Genomic DNA, 19,836 nt, shown 5'->3' with positions numbered 1-19,836 from the left:
GAGGTGGGTTCTACTTACCTTTACTATTGGTTCGCAATGAGATTGCACATGCGCAGATCTCTTATGATGACATCCGGGGCAGTGGGCGGAACCTCCCACTGGTTTTACTACCGGTTCTTGCGAACAGGTCTGAATGGGGGGCAACCCACCACTGGTAAGACCACACTTGGAATATTACATCCAGTTTTGGTCACCATGATATAAAAAGAGAGAAGAGCAACAAAGATGATTAGGGGGCTGGAAGCTAAAACATATGAAGAACAGTTGCAGGAATTGGATATGTCTAATTTAATGAAAAGAAGGACTAGGTATAGGGGTGACATGATAGAAGTGTTTGAATATCTCAACCTATTCTCCAAAGCACCTGAGGTCAGGACAAGAAGCAGTGGATGGAAACTAATGAAGGAAAGAGCCAACCTAGAACTAAGGCGAAATTTCCTGACTGTTAGAGCAATTAATCAGTGGAACGACTTGCCTACAACAGTTGTAGGTGCTCCAACACTGGAGGTTTTAAAGAAAAATTGGACAACCATTTGTCTGAATGAGCAAGGGGTTGGACTAGTAGACCTTCCCACTCTGTTAATCTGGATCTACTGCTGGCATTTCCACCATGGAGACTGCGTTGTATAACCATTTCTCACAATCATTGCAGCGTCCCCATGGTCATATAAGCAAAATTTGGATGCTTGGCAACTGGCATGCATTTATAACAGTTGCAGTGATCCTTGGTCAGGTGATCACTAAGGTACACTGCAAAAGAAAATATTATTATTTTGCAACCTAAGCCCTAGGATTCCAGGATAAACCCTTTAGCTTTGGTAAGAATCTTGCTTCCTAGGCCTTTTCTCTGAAGTTCTGATCCTTTGCTTACACATTTCCAGGTTCGTTGATGCTATATGTAAACCATGGGAAGAATGGACACCCATCAATCAAAGACCCCGAGCTGGTTCCTCTTAGGTTTCATAGCTGTGTCTCTTCAACTGAGTGATCCTGTTTTAAGTCAAGGTAAATATGGAAATTATTTTGTAAGGACTTTGGGGTACAAAAAAGGATTCTCATTTTTTTTAAAAAAGAAACCTTCAAAGTTTATTTAGAGTCATTTAGATGTTAAATCTAAATCCTTTCCCTTCCATCTTTCCCCATTACAGGGTTTTTTTCCAATGAGTCCTCTCTTCTCATTTGTTGGCCAAAGTGTTTGAGCTTCAGCTCAAAAACCCTTGGAGCAGTGGTGAAATGCAAAAATGCAAAAAGATACCGATTCTGTGGGTGTGGCTTGGTTGGCGTGGCTTGGTGGGGGGAGGGGTCATGTGACTGAGTGGGCATGGCCAACATTTTTTTTTTACTTTTTAAAGCATTTTTTATTACCTATTCACTCAAACCAGTAGTAAAAAATGCTTTAAAAGTAAAAAAGGTTCCAACGATCACAGCTGTGTTGCACGATCTTCGGAATCTTTTTTAAAAACTTTTTTAAAGCATTTTTTTACTACCGGTTCAGGCGAATACCGCTGCCCATGGCCTCGGGGCCTATTATATGCCTTCCGTCCAACCCCTCTCATCCAGAGGGTCTTCAGAAAGATCACAGCACAGCACAGCTGTGATCGTTGGAACCTTTTTTTAACCTTTTAAAGCATTTTTTTACTACTGATTCGCCCAAACTGGTAGTTTTTATCATTACCAATTCACCCGAACCAGAGCGAACTGATAGTATTTCATCCCTGCCTTGGAGGCTTTGTTAGTTTGATGAGGGGACTGAGATGTGTAGAAGAGAAAGGTAACTCATACGCAATCCATCCCATGCGGTAAACTTACATTTTGCTTCTTTTTTGAGCCTAAGGCAAACCAATACAATTTGTAACATGCCATTGCCTCAAAGAAAGTTCAAGTCCCTGTTTGTTTTGGCACTGGACGCAGAGCAGAAATAGATTTGTACAAAAAGATATGCGGTGTTGCCTTTGATGTGACGAGTCATCAATCGTGCAGATTTGGATAAAGGTCTTTTGCAGACGTGCTGATCTTTGGCAAATTGTGGAAAGATGCATCAGGCGTATTGTGTAATTCTCAAAATAACTTTGTATGCAGTCCTCGAGTTATAGCCATAATTAAACCTGCAATTATGGTTGTAACTCCTAATGGCTGTAAAAGGAACCATCTGGCATAACCCGATTTTATGAACTTTTTTTGCAGTGGTTGTTAAATGAATGTGATAGCTTAAAGTGAATGCTAAGCAAATACTGCAGTTATCAAGGGAACCCATTGCTTGCTATGGGTCAGATTTTGCTAGAAACTAGAAGTAATTGCTGATAAAGCACCTTAAGCACTTCTATAACTGTCTGGTTTGGTTCTGCAACCCAACAAGACAGACACAGACATCGGAGGATAATTAGAACTGCAGAAAAAACAATTAATACCAACCTGCCTTCCATTGAGGACCTGTATACTGCACGAGTCAAAAAGAGGGCTGTGAAAATATTTACAGACCCCTTACATCCTGGACATAAACTGTTTCAACTCCTACCCTCAGAACAACACTAAAGAGCACTGCACACCAGAACAACTAGACACAAGAACAGTTTTTTCCGAATGCCATCACTCTGCTAAACAAACAATTCCTTCAACACTGTCAAACTAGTTACTAAGTCTGCACTATTATTAATCTTCTCATCGTTCCTTTCACCCATCTCCTCCCACTTATGACTGTATGACTGTAATTTTGTTGCTTGTATCCTTATGATTTATATTGATCGTTTCCTAGTAGGATTTGATTGCTTAATTGTATCCTATGACTATCACTAAGTGTTGTACCTTATGATTCTTGACGAATGTATCTTTTCTTTTATGTACACTGAGAGCATATGCACCAAGACAAATTCCTTGTGTGTCCAATCACACTTAGCCAATAAAAAATTCTATTCTATTCTATAATGTTGTAGTCATGTTACTATTGGGTACAACAAATGGCCCTAAATGCAGTCACATGATCACTCTGTGTCTCTGTGTATGTGTGTGTGTGTGTGTACATGTCCTGAACATTGGAACTTTGAAACCAGGTCATAAGTGACCAGTTGTAAGCCAAGGACCATCTGTATATGCAAATTATATGTGCAGGTATACAGATGGGCAGGAATTGCTGGATGATGGAGACTATGCTGCTATACTTTTGAGGATTCATTACCAGGAAACCATGATAGTTGGACAGATTATTGATCGTTTTATTGATCATAGTTGTCTTCTGCTTCTCAGAGCAAGAGATCAACCATCCCAGATCTGGTGCTCTTCAGATGCGTAGGATAAAAATCTCCACTTACCCCAGGGAGCCTAGAGTAGCAATAGTTGCTGAAAATGATCAAACTCTAATGCAACTTATCTGGAGGGGAAGAAAGATTAGCTTCGCTTTGTCCTAAGTGACATGCTGCTTTTAGGCTAGGGAATATCTAACAAGTTTAATTGCTTGAAATTTCAGGCATTCCAGCGAAATAGCTCCTTTCATACTATTAATTTAATACATACCAAGCACCATCACTTTCTTTTGAAAACCATGATATTTCCCGAAGCCTTGTGAAATGTAGAATATACTTACTTCATGCCCTAGGCATGACTGGAAGTATGGCTATAAATCATCTCTGCTGTCCTCCTCACAAGAAACTTAGAATATTTCTTATTCTAGAATTAGAATATTTACTTTGTATAATTCCTGCCCACATAGCTAACAAAGCAGTTACTGTATATGAAGAAAGCATATGGCTCAGCTTGCTTTTAATGTCTAATTTCTCTGTTCCTTCGTCATTTGTTGTATAGAGTTTGTTTGGGGGAACCAATAATGTATTTTTGCAGGGGTGTATATAATATCATTTATCATAATAAATGATTTAATCATTTATCATATTGATGGTAGTAGGCGGTCCCTGGTTACTTACGGGACCGCCTACTACCATCAATAGCCTCCCACCGACCAGTACGCTCCCACAGAGAGGGGCTCCTCCAGGTGCCGTCGGCCAAACAATGTCGGCTGTCGGCCCCTAGGGGGAGAGCCTTCTCTGTGGGGGCACCGACGATCTGGAACGAGCTCCCCCCAGAGATACGGAGGATTCCGGATCTGCGCACCTTCCGCCGCGAGCTGAAGACTCTGTTATTTCATCAAGCTGGCCTCGCCTAAATCTTCTCCCTTTTAAGTGCAAATTTTAAATTTTAATGTATTTTAAAATATGGGTATTTTAAATTATGGGTATTAATTCAGCCAAATTTATTTAATTCATTTTATTCTATTTTAAATTTTGTATATGTATGTGTTTTATTTTATGGCTGTTCACTGCCCTGAGTCCTTCGGGAGTAGGGCGGTATAGAAATTCAATAAAATAAATAAATAAATAAATAATATCATATCATGTTAGAAGTTCAGATGATATGACACTTTTGATATTCGTTATCCTTTGCTTTGTCTAAAAAAAAGTATGATGAATTGGAATGCCTGTAGGTTCTACATTTTTAAATGAAATATGATAAGCCATATTAATTTATTAAAAAAAATTCCCTTTCAGTGGCTCCACCATCAAGATTAAGATATACTGTTATTGGTCCTGACAGTATTCAGATTTCATGGAAAGGCCCCAAAGGGAGGTTTGAAGGATATAAACTTCTCATCACTCCTAGTTCAGGTAAGGAGAATTGGGGAAGGGATTTTTCCACCTGAATACCAAAATTCACACCTGGCCTAAATGTATACTTCAAGGAGGGAACAAAACAGCACACCCCGTTGTGTTACACCCATAGAAACTGGGTATATGTCAGAGAAGGAGTGACAGAATCTGGGGGCGGAGTTAAAAGAGGGATTAGCCCAGGGGTGAAATGTAAAATTTGTTACTACCGGTTCTGTGGCTTGGTGTGTGTGTGTGTGGGGGGGGCGTAATATGACTGGGTGGGCGTGGCCAACTTTTTTTTTTAACTTTTCAAAGCATTTTTTCTAATGCTTTGAAAAGCCTCTGCCAATCAGGCAACTCAGCTGGGATCGTCAGAGACTTTTCAAAGCATTTTTTACCACCTCTTCAGCCAAGAGGTTGCAGAAAAAAAATGCTTTGAAAAGCCTCTGACGATCCCAGCTGAGCCGCGCAATCATCAGAGGCTTTTTTTTTTTAAAGCATTTTTTCGTTGGAAGAGGTTATAGAAAAAATGCTTTGAAAAGTTTTTTTAAAAAGCCTCTGATGATCGTGCAGCTCATCTGGGCATGGTGGGGGGGGGGGAGGCGCAGGAATTTTTGCTACCGGTTCTCCGAACCACCTGCCGCCATCGCTACCGGATCGGACGATCCGGTCCGAACCGGGGGCATTTCACCCCTGGATTAGCCTAGAACCATGATGGCGAATCTATAGCACGCATGCCCAAAGTGGCATGCGGAGCCATGTCGCCTGGCACGTGCAGCATCACCTGTTCCTCTTCCGGGTTTGTGGTGCGCATGCGCACGCGATGATCAGCTGGCCTTTGTGCGTGTTGCAGTGCTGGAAACTGGAAGAGCTGGTCTTCCATTTTCTGGCATGAGTATGCATGCCAACCAGCTGATCGCCATGTATGCATGCACGGCAGTAACCGGAAGACTTGTTGGAAACCGGAAGTACCTTATCCGGTGTGCGGATGCCCCATGGGCAGCTCCTCTTCCTGGTCACGGCCCTGATGAGCACGTGACATGCTCCCTTTTCAGCATTTGGTGCCGCCCGCGCGCTTGCTGAAAAGGTTCACCATCACTGGCGTAGAATCTTGACAAAGCCACAAGTGGACTAAGTCAAGTCCAGACTAACCCAAAGCAAGCGTTAACCGTTATCTGAGAACATTCTTGTGCATTAGCATCATCTTCTTTTAACGACCCCATAATCCCTTGCGGAGTGGAGTCTGGGCAAACTGAATGGAGCTGAGTGTTTACTGGCCAGATGCCTTTCCTGTCTCCAGTGTGGACTTATATTCAGCAGATATATCCTCAACATGCCCAGAGAGACAAATATCTGCCGCTACCTAGGATCGAACTCACAGCCTCCTGATTGTGGGGCGAGAGCTCCACCTCTAGGCCACCGCACCACTCATTCTTGTGCATAGCATGATTAGCAATAAATCAGTTTAATTAGACCTTCGTGTGTGGATCTATTTTTTCCGCACCTGAAAATGTATTCGTTGTGGCCTGCCAGCGGAGCTCCGACGGTAGCTGGAGGGCCACAACGATGTTGACTATTGAAACTAAATGCAACTTGGATTGCACCCAACATGTAGCTCGAGGGTAACAGGATAGCTTGTAGAATAAGTCTTTTGGGCTTCCCAAAGTTCCTTAGAAACTGACAAGGTCACCCTATTATTTTTGTGTGAACAGCGCTTTCTATCTTTCCAATTTTACTCAGATCCACTGCTTCGGCTGAAGCATCTTAAGCTTAAAGCGTACAGGTAGTTTTCAAGTTATGACTGACCTGAAAAAGGGAATTTATGGCCCAGATCTGAAATTTCAATAGTTCCCCCATGGTTACATGACTGCAGTTTGGTTGCTCAGCAATGCGCATTTACAGCCATTTGTAATGCCCCACGATCACGTGACTGTGTTTTACAACAGTTTTGCTGAAAACCAACGCTTACACTTGGTATTTAGAAAAAACCATGCCATTGCAAACAATGGGTTTGCATAATGTCCATCACATTCGCTTAGCGACCGCCATGTTCGCTTATCGACCACTGCAAAAAAAAAAAGTCATAAAATTGGGTTGGTAACATGATGGACCTATTTCAGAGGTGGGTTTCAGCAGGTTCTGACCAGTTCTGGGGAACCAGTAGTGGAAATTTTGAGTAGTTCGGAGAACCGGTAAATACCACATCTGGCTGGCCCCACCCCCAACTATTCTCTGCCTCCTGAGTCCCAGCTGATTGGGAGTAAATGAGGATTTTGCAGTAACCTTCCCCTAGAGTGGGGAGGGAATGGGGATTTTGCAGTATCCTTCTCCTGGATTGGGGAAGGAATGGGGATTTTGCAGTATCCTTCCCCTGGATTGGGGAGGGAATGGAGATTTTACAGTATCCTTCCCTTGCCATACCCACCAAGCCACGCCCACCAAGTCATGCCACGCCTGCCAAGCCACACCCATAGAACCAGTAGTAAAAAAATTTGAAACCCACCCACTGACCTATTTTACAACTTTTAAGACTTATGATCATAGTGGACAGTCTCCATTATGGTTGTAACTTGAAGACTAGCTGTAACAGCTCACCAAGAAGAACTGGTTAGATTTCATAATTACTTTTTCTTATCAAAGCAAATACTCTGTAGAGTATGACTTGAATGCCATAAGTATGACTTGAATGTCATCCTTAGCTATTTTTAAAAATGTTGTTAACCTTTTCAAGGCTTCTAAACAGAGATGGGTTTCAACAGGTTCTGACCAGTTCTGGCGAACCGGTAGCGGAAATTTTGAGTAGTTTGGAGAACCGGTAAATACAACCTCTGGCTGGCCCTGCCCCCATCTATTCTCTGCCTTCCGAGTCCCAGCTGATTGGGAGGAAATGGGGATTTTGCAGTAACCTTCCCCTGGAGTGGGGAGGGAATGGAGATTTTACAGTATCCTTCCCCTGCCATGCCCACCAAGCCACGCCCACCAAGCCATACCAGGTCCACCAAGCCACACCCACAGAACCGGTAGTAAAAAATTTTGAAACCCACCACTGTTGCAAAGGGTTGATTGCATGACCCTGGGAAACTGCAACTGTCATAAATATGAATCAGTTGCCAAATGTCGGAATTAACATTCAGTGAATTGACCATGGGGGATGCTGCAAAAACTGTCATGTCACTTTTTCAGTGCCGTTGTAACTTTAAACAGTTACTCAGTGAACTGTTGTAAGTTGAGGACTACCTGTATTACTGAGCTGTTCTTCTGAAGGTGACAGGAGAAAGTTATGAAAAGCATGGGCAATGCAATTATTATAATAAACACTTTTAATTATTCTTCTATCTACAGTAGTGGCCAAAATTGTGGAAACCTTTTGGGAAAAGTGTATTTTCTAAAACTAGCTAATAACACCACTTTTTTTTTTTGGAGTAGTACCATAAAATTATATCTCAATGGAAAGATAATTTAATCAAGAATGTAATGCAATAACTTTTATGGAGGATTTGCTATTAGAATAGCTGTTGCAGTATAACGAAGAAAAGCGAAACACGTAGAAAAAACGAGATATACAAAAATGATCACCATGTCAGTTAATATTTAGTTGGGTAACCTTTAGCATGAATTATGGCCTTACAACATCTTCCCATGGAGTGAACCCAGTCTTTTAGTTCTGCAGCTGTTCTAATGTGAAACCAAGATTGAAGGATTGCTTCTATTAACTGGGTTTTATTGCTGGGTGGCTTCTGACTAACAACTTTCTTTAGTCGGCTCCATAGATTTTCAATTGGGTTAAGCTCTGGGCTATTCTCAGGCTATTCCAGCAGTGGAATATGATTATCTTGAAACTCACAAAAAAAAAAAAAAGGTGTTATTAGCCATCAAACCTCAAAAATATACTTTTCCCAAAAGGTTTCCACAATTTTGGCCACTACTGTAGTTTACCAGAGCCTTGCCCAATTTCTGAAGAATAGCACCTAAAACATCAATGAGAGATAAAAAGGTTATCCTCACCCTGTCTTCTTATTGACAATGAAGAATTTAGTTTTCCATCAGCTCAGGGTTGAACTATGAGGTCCTTGGTGCTTTCTGAAATTTCCTTGCAGACATTTCATTACCTGACTAGGTAATACCATCAGTGTTTTGGGAAGGAAGCAGAACTTCCATTGAACAAGAAGTGTATTTCCCCATCAGGTGTATCTTTGAATAAATCCTGTTTATAGGAAACAGATGGTGTGGGGTGGGAAGTGCTTTTCTTCACTGAAAAGCCTTTAAAAGTTTTTCAGCAGCCCAAAATTGATCTCTCAGGTAATCCTCCTCTCACCCATGTAGATGATCTACCTAATCCGTTTTTAATTCAGCTCTGTTCTGTGGTGTCTGTTTTTCTTCAGTGACCAAAATTGTCTCCTTCTGATGTAATGATTAAAAGATGTTTGGTTATTAATGAGATGTTGGTTTCTGTGAGCTCAGGGGACAAATAAAGCAGATGGAAGTAATAAAACAGTTATAACAGAAAAGATGGAACAGATTATAAGATAACAACCAAAAGAAACAGTTTTGAAAATATACTGTACAATAAAAGTTCTACATATGGGCTATCATTACCAATTTTAATTTTACATTCACTTTTTAATAGGTTATTGTGCATCCCAACTGGAATTCGTTGAAGATTTTTTTCCCCAAACTAAGAAAATATTTTTAAAAGCTTCTTTCTCTAGATACGGAATTGTTTCCTGCACATTTTAGAAACTTCTGCAAGTTTCTAAAAAATCCTGCATGGATTTCGTAGCAGATGCCTAGCAAACCTTCCAGTTGTGGCTTATTCAGCAAATTGTAGTTAAGAAAACAGTGGCTAAACTCAGTCACTATAAATACAACACGTAGTAAGCCCTTCGAGTACCATGCACTAACGGTTTTTATTGTGGTGCCTTAAATTGTTGTTGCATGGTATTATAATATTGTTTTATTATTCTTAGATTGTTTTGGTATTTTTATATTGTTTTAATTGCATGCAAGCTGCCCAGAATCATGAATTTGAGATGGGAGACTAGATAAATTAATATAATAAATAAAAGTATACATTGTTCTGGGATTACAGGATGAAGTGCTGCTCACAAAATAAACAAATCCTTCCAAATGCAAATGGAAGGATCATGTTTGAACTCACCCCTAAGAGATTTTGTTCTTAGTGTGTTATGTTTCTACATGAAGTTACTAATTTGTTGGGGAGTGGTCCCAAAATCAGGTATACTACTCTATCATTTGCAGAATAACTCCTTTCCTTTCCTTTCCTTTCCTTTCCTTTCCTTTCCTTTCCTTTCCTTTCCTTTCCTTTCCTTTCCTTTCCTTTCCTTTCCTTTCCTTCCTTCCCCTTCCCCTTCCCCTTTCTTTCTTTCTTTCTTCTTCTTCCTTCCTTCCTTCCTTCCCTCCCTCCCTCTCTCTTCTCTTGTTGTCTTGTCTCATCTCGTCTCGTCTCTTCATTTGCTTCTCATTTCACTATCCTTCCTTCTTTCCCTCCTTCCTTCCTCCCTTCCTTCCCTCTTCCTTCTCTTCTTTTCTCTTCTCATTTCACTGTCCTTCCTTCCTTCCCTCCTTCCTTCTCTTCTCTTCTCTTTTCTTCTCTTCTCTTCTCTTCTCTTCTCTTCTCTTCTCTTCTCTTCTCTTCTCTTCTCTTCTCTTCTCTTCTCATTTCACTGTCCTTCCTTCCTTCCTTCCTTCCTTCCTTCCTTCCTTCCCTCCCTCCCTCCCTCCCTCTTTCTTCTCTTCTCTTCTCTTCTCTTCTCTTCTCTTCTCTTCTCTTCTCTTCTCTTCTCTTCTCTTCTCTTCTCTTCTCTTCTCTTCTCTTCTCTTCTCTTCTCTCCTCTCCTCTCCTCTCCTCTCTTCATTTGCTTCTCATTTCACTGTCAAGTGACTCTGGGTGGCCAATACCCTAATGGATGGTATCTCTTGGTGAGCCTGCATGCACTTGGAAGCTAAGCAGGGTTAAGCCTCGTTAATATTTGTAAGGGAAACCCCTTGGGACCCCAGAGTACAGATTACACTAGGAAATAAAAGAAAAAATCATCCTGGAAGAAAGAAATCTCAACCTGTTTCCTGTGTTGTTACAGAGGAAGCTACGTAAATATGTCAGTAAAGTCACCAGAAATTGAACTTGGCTTGAAGAAGACATCTTACTGTAATGGCCTTGTAGGCAGAAATCCCAATGCTCAGGCATGCTTGCATAGTTGCCTGAAAGGCTAAATGATTAAGGGGAGGTAATTCCCCATGTAGAAACATGACCGAAAGCTAGATCATGTCAGGGTATGCCAAAAGAGTGACTTCGTGCAATGATTGTATTTCATTAGACGCCCACTTAAATATCCTAGCCAGGTCCTTTCATGACTTCCCTTAGGAATTTAAGGAGGAAGGATAAGAAAGAAGTCCAAGAAACCTTCCTTAGGGAGGACTAGAAATGAAGGAATAATTAGAATTTGGCAACTTCATGGCCTTATCTTGCACATGTATGTAAACGAAAAGGTTATACTTGATACTGTTATAATGAAATGGAAAGTGCAATGCTGATCGTGTTTCTCTTTTGCAGGAGGGAAGACAAATGAGCTGATGCTTCAGAACAATGCAAACAAGGCGATTATCCAAGGTCTTATCCCCGATCAGAGTTACATCGTTCAGATAGTGGCCTTTGCTCAAGATCAGGAGAGCAAAGCAGCGCAAGGCCAGTTCCGAAGTATGTCCTCTCTTTCGGTCTGCCTGCTTCACAAGACTGGGCTTATATGGGTAGGGCAGTGATGGCGAATCTTTTCGGCACCAAGTGCCCAAACTGGAATACGCATGCATGTATGTGCGCAGGAGCGCCGGACACCTGAAGACCAGCTGGCTGGCATGCACATGCCTGGTTTTTAGCTGTTTTTTGGCCATTTCCAGGCCACTTTCTGGGCATTTTCAGGCCATTTTCAGGGCTGTTTTCAGGCAGTTTTTTGGGCTGTTTTTGGCCTTGAAAACAGGCCAAAAATGGCCTGAAAACTACTGGAAAAACGGCTGGAAAACAGCCAGAAGAATGGCTGGAAAATGGCCTGATAAATGGCTCAAAAATGGCCTGAAAAACAGTCTAGTTTTTGGCTGTTTTCAGGCTATTTTCAGGCCGTTTTCTGGCGATTTGGTGCCCCCAAAGACCAGCTGGCCGACATGCATATGCGTGGCAGAAACCAGAACAGCAGCTTCTGGTGACTGCATGCGTGCCTACAGAGAGGGCCCTGCATGCCACCTCTGGCATGTGTGCCATAAGGTTCGCCATCACGGGAATAGAATAACAGAGTTGGAAGGGACCTTGGAGGTCTTCTAGTCCAAACCCTACTTAAGCAGGAAATCCTATACCATTTCAGACAAATGGCTGCCCAATCTCTTTTTAAAAGCTTCCAGTGTTGGAGAACCCACAACATCTGGAGGCAAGTTGTTCCACTGATTAATTGTTCTAACTCTCAGGAAATTTCTTCTTAGATCTAGGTTGCTTCTGGTTCTAGATCACATGTGACTCACTTAACAATCTTGCTTAGCAATGGAAACTCTGATTTTAATTCTGGTTGCAAGTTGAGGGCTACCTGCAGAAGCATGGCCATCTTGAGAAGCCAATAGAGATAACAAATCATTATCCTGTTTTTTTAAAAAAAACTAATTGCACTTCTTGTTTTGCAGTTAAAGATCTAGAGAAAAAGAAGGACACTTCAGGCAAACCCAAACCGAAAGAGGTGGGCAAACTGAAGCCTGCTGTGCCAACAGAGGATACAGAATTGATGCCCCTTCCAAAACCAGAAGGTGAGAATTTATCAAAAGAGGTGTAGGGGTGACTTAATGGTGACATTTTTGCCTTTAATCCAGGAATGAAATCCAGCAGGTTCTGACAGGTTCTGGAGAACCGGTAGCAGAAATTTTGAGCAGTTCGGAGAACCGGCAAATACCACCTCTGGCTGTCCCCAGAATGGGGAGGGAATGGGGATTTTGCAGTATCCTTCCCCTGGAGTGGGGTGGGAATGGAGATTTTGCAGTATCCTTCCCCCAGGAGTGGGGAGGGAATGGGGATTTTGCAATATCCTTCCCCTGCCACGCCCACCAAGCCACGTCCACCAAGCCACACCAAGCCCATCAAGCCACGCCACAGAACCGGTAATAAAAAAAAATGGATTTCACCAGTGCTTCAATCAGTGGTGGGTTGCATCCGGTTTGGATCAGTTCTATAGAACTGGTAGTAAAACTGGCGGGAGGTTCCGCCCACTGACCCTGATGTCATCAGAAGCGATCTATGTATGCAGATCCCGTTGCGAACTCATAGTAAAGGTAAGAAGAACCCTCCCCTTGCTCTAATCGCTTCTTTGTTGTGATTGTCTTGGATTTGTCTTTCTGTTCCCATTCCATTTTATAAAAGTGAATTTGCTTTTAGAAAGCCTTTCAGAGATAGGAATTTCATAACAGCATCTCGGGTGGACTTTAGTCCTTTGGTCCTAATTTAGTTACGAGGCTACCAAAGTTGTGCAAACCTGCCGTCTCTCATTCTTCAGTGGTCTCTCCAGTTACCTGGATCCCCCTTGCAGCTTCCTATTTTCCATTAAAACTCAACTAGAAAATTGATGAGTAAATTTCTCCATGCCACTTTTTCAAGTAATAAGGTCAGGGGTCTCATGCTGTTGAAGAAATTGTTGAAGAATTTCTCATTCCTCAGCAGAAGATTTGAAGAAATTGTCTTTAGAATTTCTTGGACTGTACGTGTGATGGTCTGTAAATTTAAGATGACAAAATTATAGAGATGGAGAATCTATTTCTTACTGAAGGATAACCTAGGTCACTGCTTCCCAACCTTGTCAACTTTAAGATGATGCCGGCTGGGAAATTCTGGAAGTTGAAGTCCAGACATCTTCAAGTTGACAAGGTTGGGAAATGATTCCCCAGACAGCAGAAGTTTTTGAGGTTGAAAAACATTTGTCCTAAATCAAATGTTTTTCAACCTCAACAACTTCTGCTATCTGGGGAATTCTGGGAGTTGAAATCCACAGACTGTAAATTGCTAAGGTTGAGAAACAGTATCCTGCACCATCTCTAACACTTAGAATAGAATAGAATAACAGAGTTGGAAGGGACTAGTCCAACCCCCTGCTTAGGCAAGAAACCCTACACCACTTCAGACAAATAGTTATCCAAAATCTTCTTAAAAACTTCTAGTGTTGGAGCATTCACAACTTCTGGAGGCAAGTTGTTCCACTGATTAATTGTTCTAACTGTCAGGAAATTTCTCCTTAGTTCTAAATTGCTTCTCTCCTTGATTAGTTTCCACCCATTGCTTCTTGTCCTACCCTCAGGTACTTTGGAGAATAGGATGACCTCCTCTTCATTGTGGCAGCCCCTGAGATATTGGAAGACTGCTATCAAGTCTCCCCTAGTCCTTCTTTTCATTAAACTAGACATACCCAGTTCCTGCAACTGTTCTTCATATGTTTTAGCCTTCAGTCCCCTAATCATCTTTGTTGCTCTTCTCTGCACTCTTTCTAGAGTCTCCACATCTTTTTTACATCATGGCGACCAAAACTGAATGCAATATTCCAAGTGTGGCTTTACCAAGGCATTATAAAGTGGTATTAATACTTCACATGATCTTGATTCTATCCCTCTGTTTATGCCGCCTAGAACTGTGTTGGCTTTTTTGGCAGCTGCTACACACTGCTGGATCGTATTTAAATGGTTGTCCACTAGGACTCCAAAATCCCTCTCACAGTTGACCATCCAGTCTCTGTTTGAAAATCTGTAGCAAGGAAGAGAGCTCCCTATTTCATGTGGCAGCTTATTCTGCTAGCTGTCAGATCATATAGTCAGTCAATTCCTCCTGATGTTCATCTTAAACCTCCATCCTTGTGCTTTTAACCTACTGGAAATCCATTTCTACCATTCAAAGGGTGTTCATCCCAAATTGTACAGCTAAAAGTCTGTAGAGATTCTCAGTCATCCAGATCATGGTTGTCTGAAAAAGCACCTTTGGGACTAGATGAATGGAATTCAAGGGGGATTGGACCTGGAATGTTTTTGGACATGTAACAATTCTAGGCTGAATCCTCTCTTGACTCCACCCTTAGGCTCTGCCTGATCTTCTCATACAAAACCTGAACTTACAGAATCTCCAGCCAGCATGGTCAAATCTTGTGTGGAAGTGGAGGGCACTATGTTGGAGATAGTTGGGTTAGGATTGTAATTGCCCTTCATTCTGGGATGTGCACATAAGTGTACTTGAGGAAATGCTTCCTGAATTCTTTATCTCGTGCAAGCAGGCACCTGTAATCTGAGGATGGGAATGATGTCACTGTTAATGGAGCAAGCCAGACTTGTCAAGGATGATGGAATGCCAGAATAAAATCTGTTTATATTGAACTATGCTTTGTACTTAAGTAGCCCACGAGAAATCTCTGTGCTATTTTAGAATTGATCTCCCCCCTCCCCGTTTAATAATCTACCGTTCCAAAGCAATTAGATTCTCATCAGTAAACTTTTATGACATGCAGAACAAGTGCGAGCAAGTTTCATTCTGTCGTCTTTTTCTGTCTAAAAGCCTCCTTTACTTCAGTAAGATTTCTGAAAGATTTCCAAAAGCCTCCTTCACTTCAGTAAAAGGGGGTAACCTGCTTCCTAAAGTTTCAGGTAACCCAAATTTCCTATTTTTTGCAACTGGCAGTGATCATTTCCGGTCATTTTGAGACAGAACCAGATGGATATTGTAATGCAGTGACTTACAATTGTTGGAAGAAATATCCATCTGATTCAGTTTCAAGATGAGAGAAAGACACTGGAAACATGGAGGCTAGTTGGATTGGAAAGATGGTTTAATGATGAACAGAACCACCAAGCACATGGTTCTGGTGCAGCTTACAATTGGTTTGATGAGTACATCGATTTTTATAAGTTTCAGAGAGGCCGCTAGGAGGGGATTGTGCCATGTCTGAAATGCCCTGAGGAGATTGTGCAATTCTGCTAAACGGTAGTGGGTTAATCCTATTATGTCCTGAAGGATCATGTCCTGTTCTTAACCCCATCACTCTAAAACTGAAGGTCTTTTGTTTTGTAGATAGGTTGGCCCAGTCTTTCTTAATGGCACAAAATATCTGCTGGGGTAGGAGGGGGGCTGTTAAGAAAGACTGAGTCTGCTTTCTGCCTCTTAAAAAAAACATGTTTCTCCATTTCTCATTTAGGGAAATATAATATTCTGCCTTTTTTTAATATTCCTCAAAATATTTCATTCTTCTACAGGGTGGGGCTTCCCTCACAATGTAGGATGTTTACATAACCATAAAATAAGTCCAATATAATATACCAATTACAAAAATATAATTTAGCATGATAGAGACATATATATGGCCCGCCCTCTGTTAATTAATTTTTCTCCTTAGTGACATAAACGAAGGGAAAGGGAACAACATGCATCTCTCTTTTCAAACATTTGTCTAAACTGAGTACTTAATTTTGGTTGCCAGCTTAGAACGATCAGCTAAATCCCTGAGGTCAGTTCACTATTGTGTTTAAGTGCATGGTAATACTTGTCTCACAAGAATGTTGTCAGGCTTAATTAATTTCTCGGCACATCATGAAGTCCCTTGAGCTGTCAGACTACAGGGAGGGAGACTAAGTGTTGATGTTCCTCACCTTTGTTCTTAAAAAGAAATCAGATCAGCATGAACGAACAAGGTGAATGTAAATAGTGTAATATGTCTCCTTTATAAACACGAAGAGATGCAGTTTAGCTTTTTCTCGGAAGGTCAGTGATGTGATGAATTCTGAGACTCTTAAAGCCAAAATAATCTGCCATCGTTTTGACACTACCTGCTTTACTATCCCTTGCCAGGAATTTGAATTGGGGCAGGGGAAGAGAAGGGTATATAACCGTGATGGCGAACCTATGGCACACATGCCAAAGGGGGCACGCAGGCCCTCTCTGTGAGCACGTGAGCTGTCGCCCCAGTTCAGCTCCGCTGTGCATGCGCACATGCCTCCCACTGGCCAGCTGGTCATCAGGTCTCTACCATGCATGTGCGGGGGGTGGCACACATGTGTGGGGGCCATGCATGCATGCGTGGGGGCAGGGTACGTGCGTGGGGGCCGTGCGGGCATGCAGAGGGAGTGAGGCACATGCATGGGGACCGTATGCGGATGTGTGGGGGCGGGGCGCATGCACAGAGGCCGTGCGCACATTGCTTTTTGGGGGTTTGGGCACACGCATTTGCGCACTTTGGGCTCTCAGTCCGGAAAAGGTTAGCCATCACTGGTATGTGAGATCAACTAACTGGTTAGTTCCTTGCATTGGGCAGGATTTCTTTTCCCTTGGAAGTAGAAACAAAGGTTGTCAAACAGAGATGTACCATTCTATCAAAAAAAATATTCTTGAATTTAGGGGAATGATAGATAGAACTAGGCAAAAAGATAAATAAGAACATTTAAGATTACTACCAGTGGAAAAAATTCAAGGTTTTACTAAACCTGTTCCATCTTGAATGCAATTTTCTCACAAACATACATACAACCATGATCCATCCCTCTATCCCAGGGGTCAGCAACCTGTGGCTCTGGAGCCGCATGTGGCTTTTTCACCCCTCTGCTGTGGCTCCCCGTCACTCAAAATATGTGTCACAACCACCAATGTGCGACACCCGCCGGCATGCGATTTATTGAGCTTTTCAACTCCCGAAAGGCCAACCATGGGTAAATCCAAGAAAAGAAAAGTTTCAGAAGAAAACAAAACATTTAAGTCAATTACATATGTTAGTTTTGTGGCCGCTCAAGAAATAATCAGGCACGGGAAGGGTTTTGTGGCTCCTGGTGTTTTTCTTTTCTGTGGGAAATGGTCCAAATGGCTCTTTGAGTATTTAAGGTTGCAGACCAGTGGTGGGTTCCTCCCGGTCCGCCCGGTTCCGCTGAGCTGGTAGTGGTGACAATATGATGTCACCAAACTGGTTCTACCCCCTGCCCCCCGCCCTGCCCCCCACCCCCACCCCCCAACACCCTGCCCCCCACCCCCGTGTTATTCTTACCTTTTATTTGGCCCCACCCCCAATCTATTGCTGCCTCCTGAGTCCCAGCTGATGGCTAGAGGGAAAAAAGCTGTTTAAACTCTTGCCGTGGGGCTTCAAAGGGCCGCCCTACAGGTGATCAGTGTTAAAAGAAAACAAATGAGTATACCGGTGCCTGCAAAAATAAATGGGTAGATCAGTACCTGCAAAAATAAATGGGTAGACCAGTGCCAGCAAAAAATAAATGGGTAGATCGGTACAGCTCTGCAAGCAATTAAAAGCCTGGTAGACCAGTACCTCTGCTAAATCCTAAATAATTGTCACATGACCATCAAGCTACGCCCACAAAATAAGCCACGCCCACAGAACCTGTAGTAAAATTTTTTAGATCCCACCCCTGTTGCAGACCCCTGATCTATCCTATCTGTCCATCCGTCCATCTGGAGTCCTTGATGCTCTCTGAGCTTGGTTGTTTGCTTACAGAGATTTCATTACCCAACTAGATAAGATTATCAATGCCAGTACATCTGTTATTCCTATAAAAATAAAAATAACGGAGAGGGGACATTGTTGAATTTTTTAAATTCCATTTTGGCACATCCTCATAAATGTCTGTGACTGGGATGTAAGATAACTCTTCCCTAATTCAATCGTTATTATTATTATTTTTTAAATAAAGAGCCTTTCTATGCAAGTGGATGACAGTAGCTCTGGAATGCTTCACTAATCTTTAATTTGCACACCTTAAGTCCGGATTAATGTATCTTCGGTGTGGATTTCTTGTTATCTGAAAAAAAAATCTTAGATTTTTTTCCCTCAGATAATAAGAAATCCACCCCGAAGACACATTAATCCAGACTTAAGGTGTGCAAATTAAAGATTAGCGGTGTTCCCCGCCCCCAGTAATGAAATCAAAAGCTCTAGAAGCTTCAACTTTCCCAGAGGGCAACCTTTGTTGTATTAGGTAGGTGAGGTCCAGTGACTTCATGCTTTCCCCCCTTTCCCTTAATTTTCTCTACTGGTTTGCAAATCCTGTCTTCCTTTCTCCCCTCCAGGAGCTGATGTACCATGTTGTCAGGTAGCAAAGTGCCAAATTGTTCTTAATTGTCTCCTCCACCCATCGGTCAGGACAAAAGCAATGGAAGACATCACTCAGGATTTCAATCATTATAAAGGCAGATCTATCCCCAAAGCTATTGCATTTTAAAAACTCAGGAGAGGCATTTGTAGAGAAAGAATATTTTTCTTAAATACACAGACAGACAGACAGACTGACACACGCACACATAATATTTAGTTGTGGAATTTTCACCACAAATCTAGCTTGACTCTAAGAACTCAAAAGCTTTCAGCTGTTTTTCTTCATGTTAAGGAATCCTCTTTTTTCCAAATATGGATGATTAAAGCGACATAGAACATTCACTGCTAACAGAACAGAAATTTAACCGAAATTTGGGAAAGGGAATTGTTAATCAAAACAACAGCACACAGGAAGCAACATTTGCAAAACGCAGGCCTGGCTTATGTTCCAAGAAAAGCTTTGCTTTTAATTATGACCAAAAATAGAGACACATCAGATCATTTAGAAGGATTTTTATTGGCAGGGCCATGATAGATAAGAAAATAAAGTTAGAAGTACAAGAAGCGAGCCGGCTTTACAACTTTAGAGAAGTCTTTCCTAACCAGGTATCTTCCAGATTCTTTGCTTTGAACTCCCGTGGTTCCCACCTAGCTCCCAATATCTGGGAATTGTGGCAGTTGGTTGGGGAAGGCTGACCTAGAACTGTTCTAGATTGCCCATTCAGATTTTTATCCAAGCCTTATGGTTTCAGAATTAAAACAATGCAGGTCTTGATTAGGTTGTTCTTATTCTGTATGCAAGATCTTAGGATGCTACAGGAATCAGACATATTTATGTTTCTCTGCTGATCAATAACTCCTCCAGCTTGAATTGAGAAAGAGCAAAAAACAAGCATTCCTGCATTTTTCAATAGGTGAAAGCTTCTTATTCTGTTACCTACCCTGTTTCCCCAAAAATAAGACCCAACCGGAAAATAAGCCCTAGCATGATTTTTATGGATGCTCGTAATATAAGCCCTTATCCCAAAAATAAGCCCCAGTTAAGATAGTCAACCAGATGGAGGCGTTTAGTACTGTATTTCCCTCAAAATAAGACCTAA

The 19,836-nt window shown here is 41.8% G+C and overlaps 1 protein-coding gene across 1 annotated transcript in view; it reads left to right on the top strand.

Annotated features, from left to right (window-relative positions):
• Positions 1-905: 905 nt before the first annotated feature.
• Positions 906-19,836, top strand: part of COL14A1 (collagen type XIV alpha 1 chain) — a 143,459-nt gene continuing 124,528 nt past the window's right edge. The window contains exons 1-4 of the mRNA XM_070942037.1: positions 906-1,005; positions 4,536-4,652; positions 11,206-11,349; positions 12,315-12,434. Of these exons, the coding sequence (XP_070798138.1) occupies positions 906-1,005; positions 4,536-4,652; positions 11,206-11,349; positions 12,315-12,434 (481 nt within the window). The remainder of the gene's footprint in view (positions 1,006-4,535; positions 4,653-11,205; positions 11,350-12,314; positions 12,435-19,836) is intronic.

This window comes from Pituophis catenifer, unplaced genomic scaffold (genome assembly GCF_029215685.1).
Source record: "Pituophis catenifer annectens isolate HBS135680 unplaced genomic scaffold, rPitCat1.0.hap2 SCAF_3, whole genome shotgun sequence".
Lineage (NCBI taxonomy): Eukaryota > Metazoa > Chordata > Lepidosauria > Squamata > Colubridae > Pituophis > Pituophis catenifer.
Note: the sequence above shows the minus strand (reverse complement) of the source record. Positions and strands in the feature narration are given on the sequence as shown.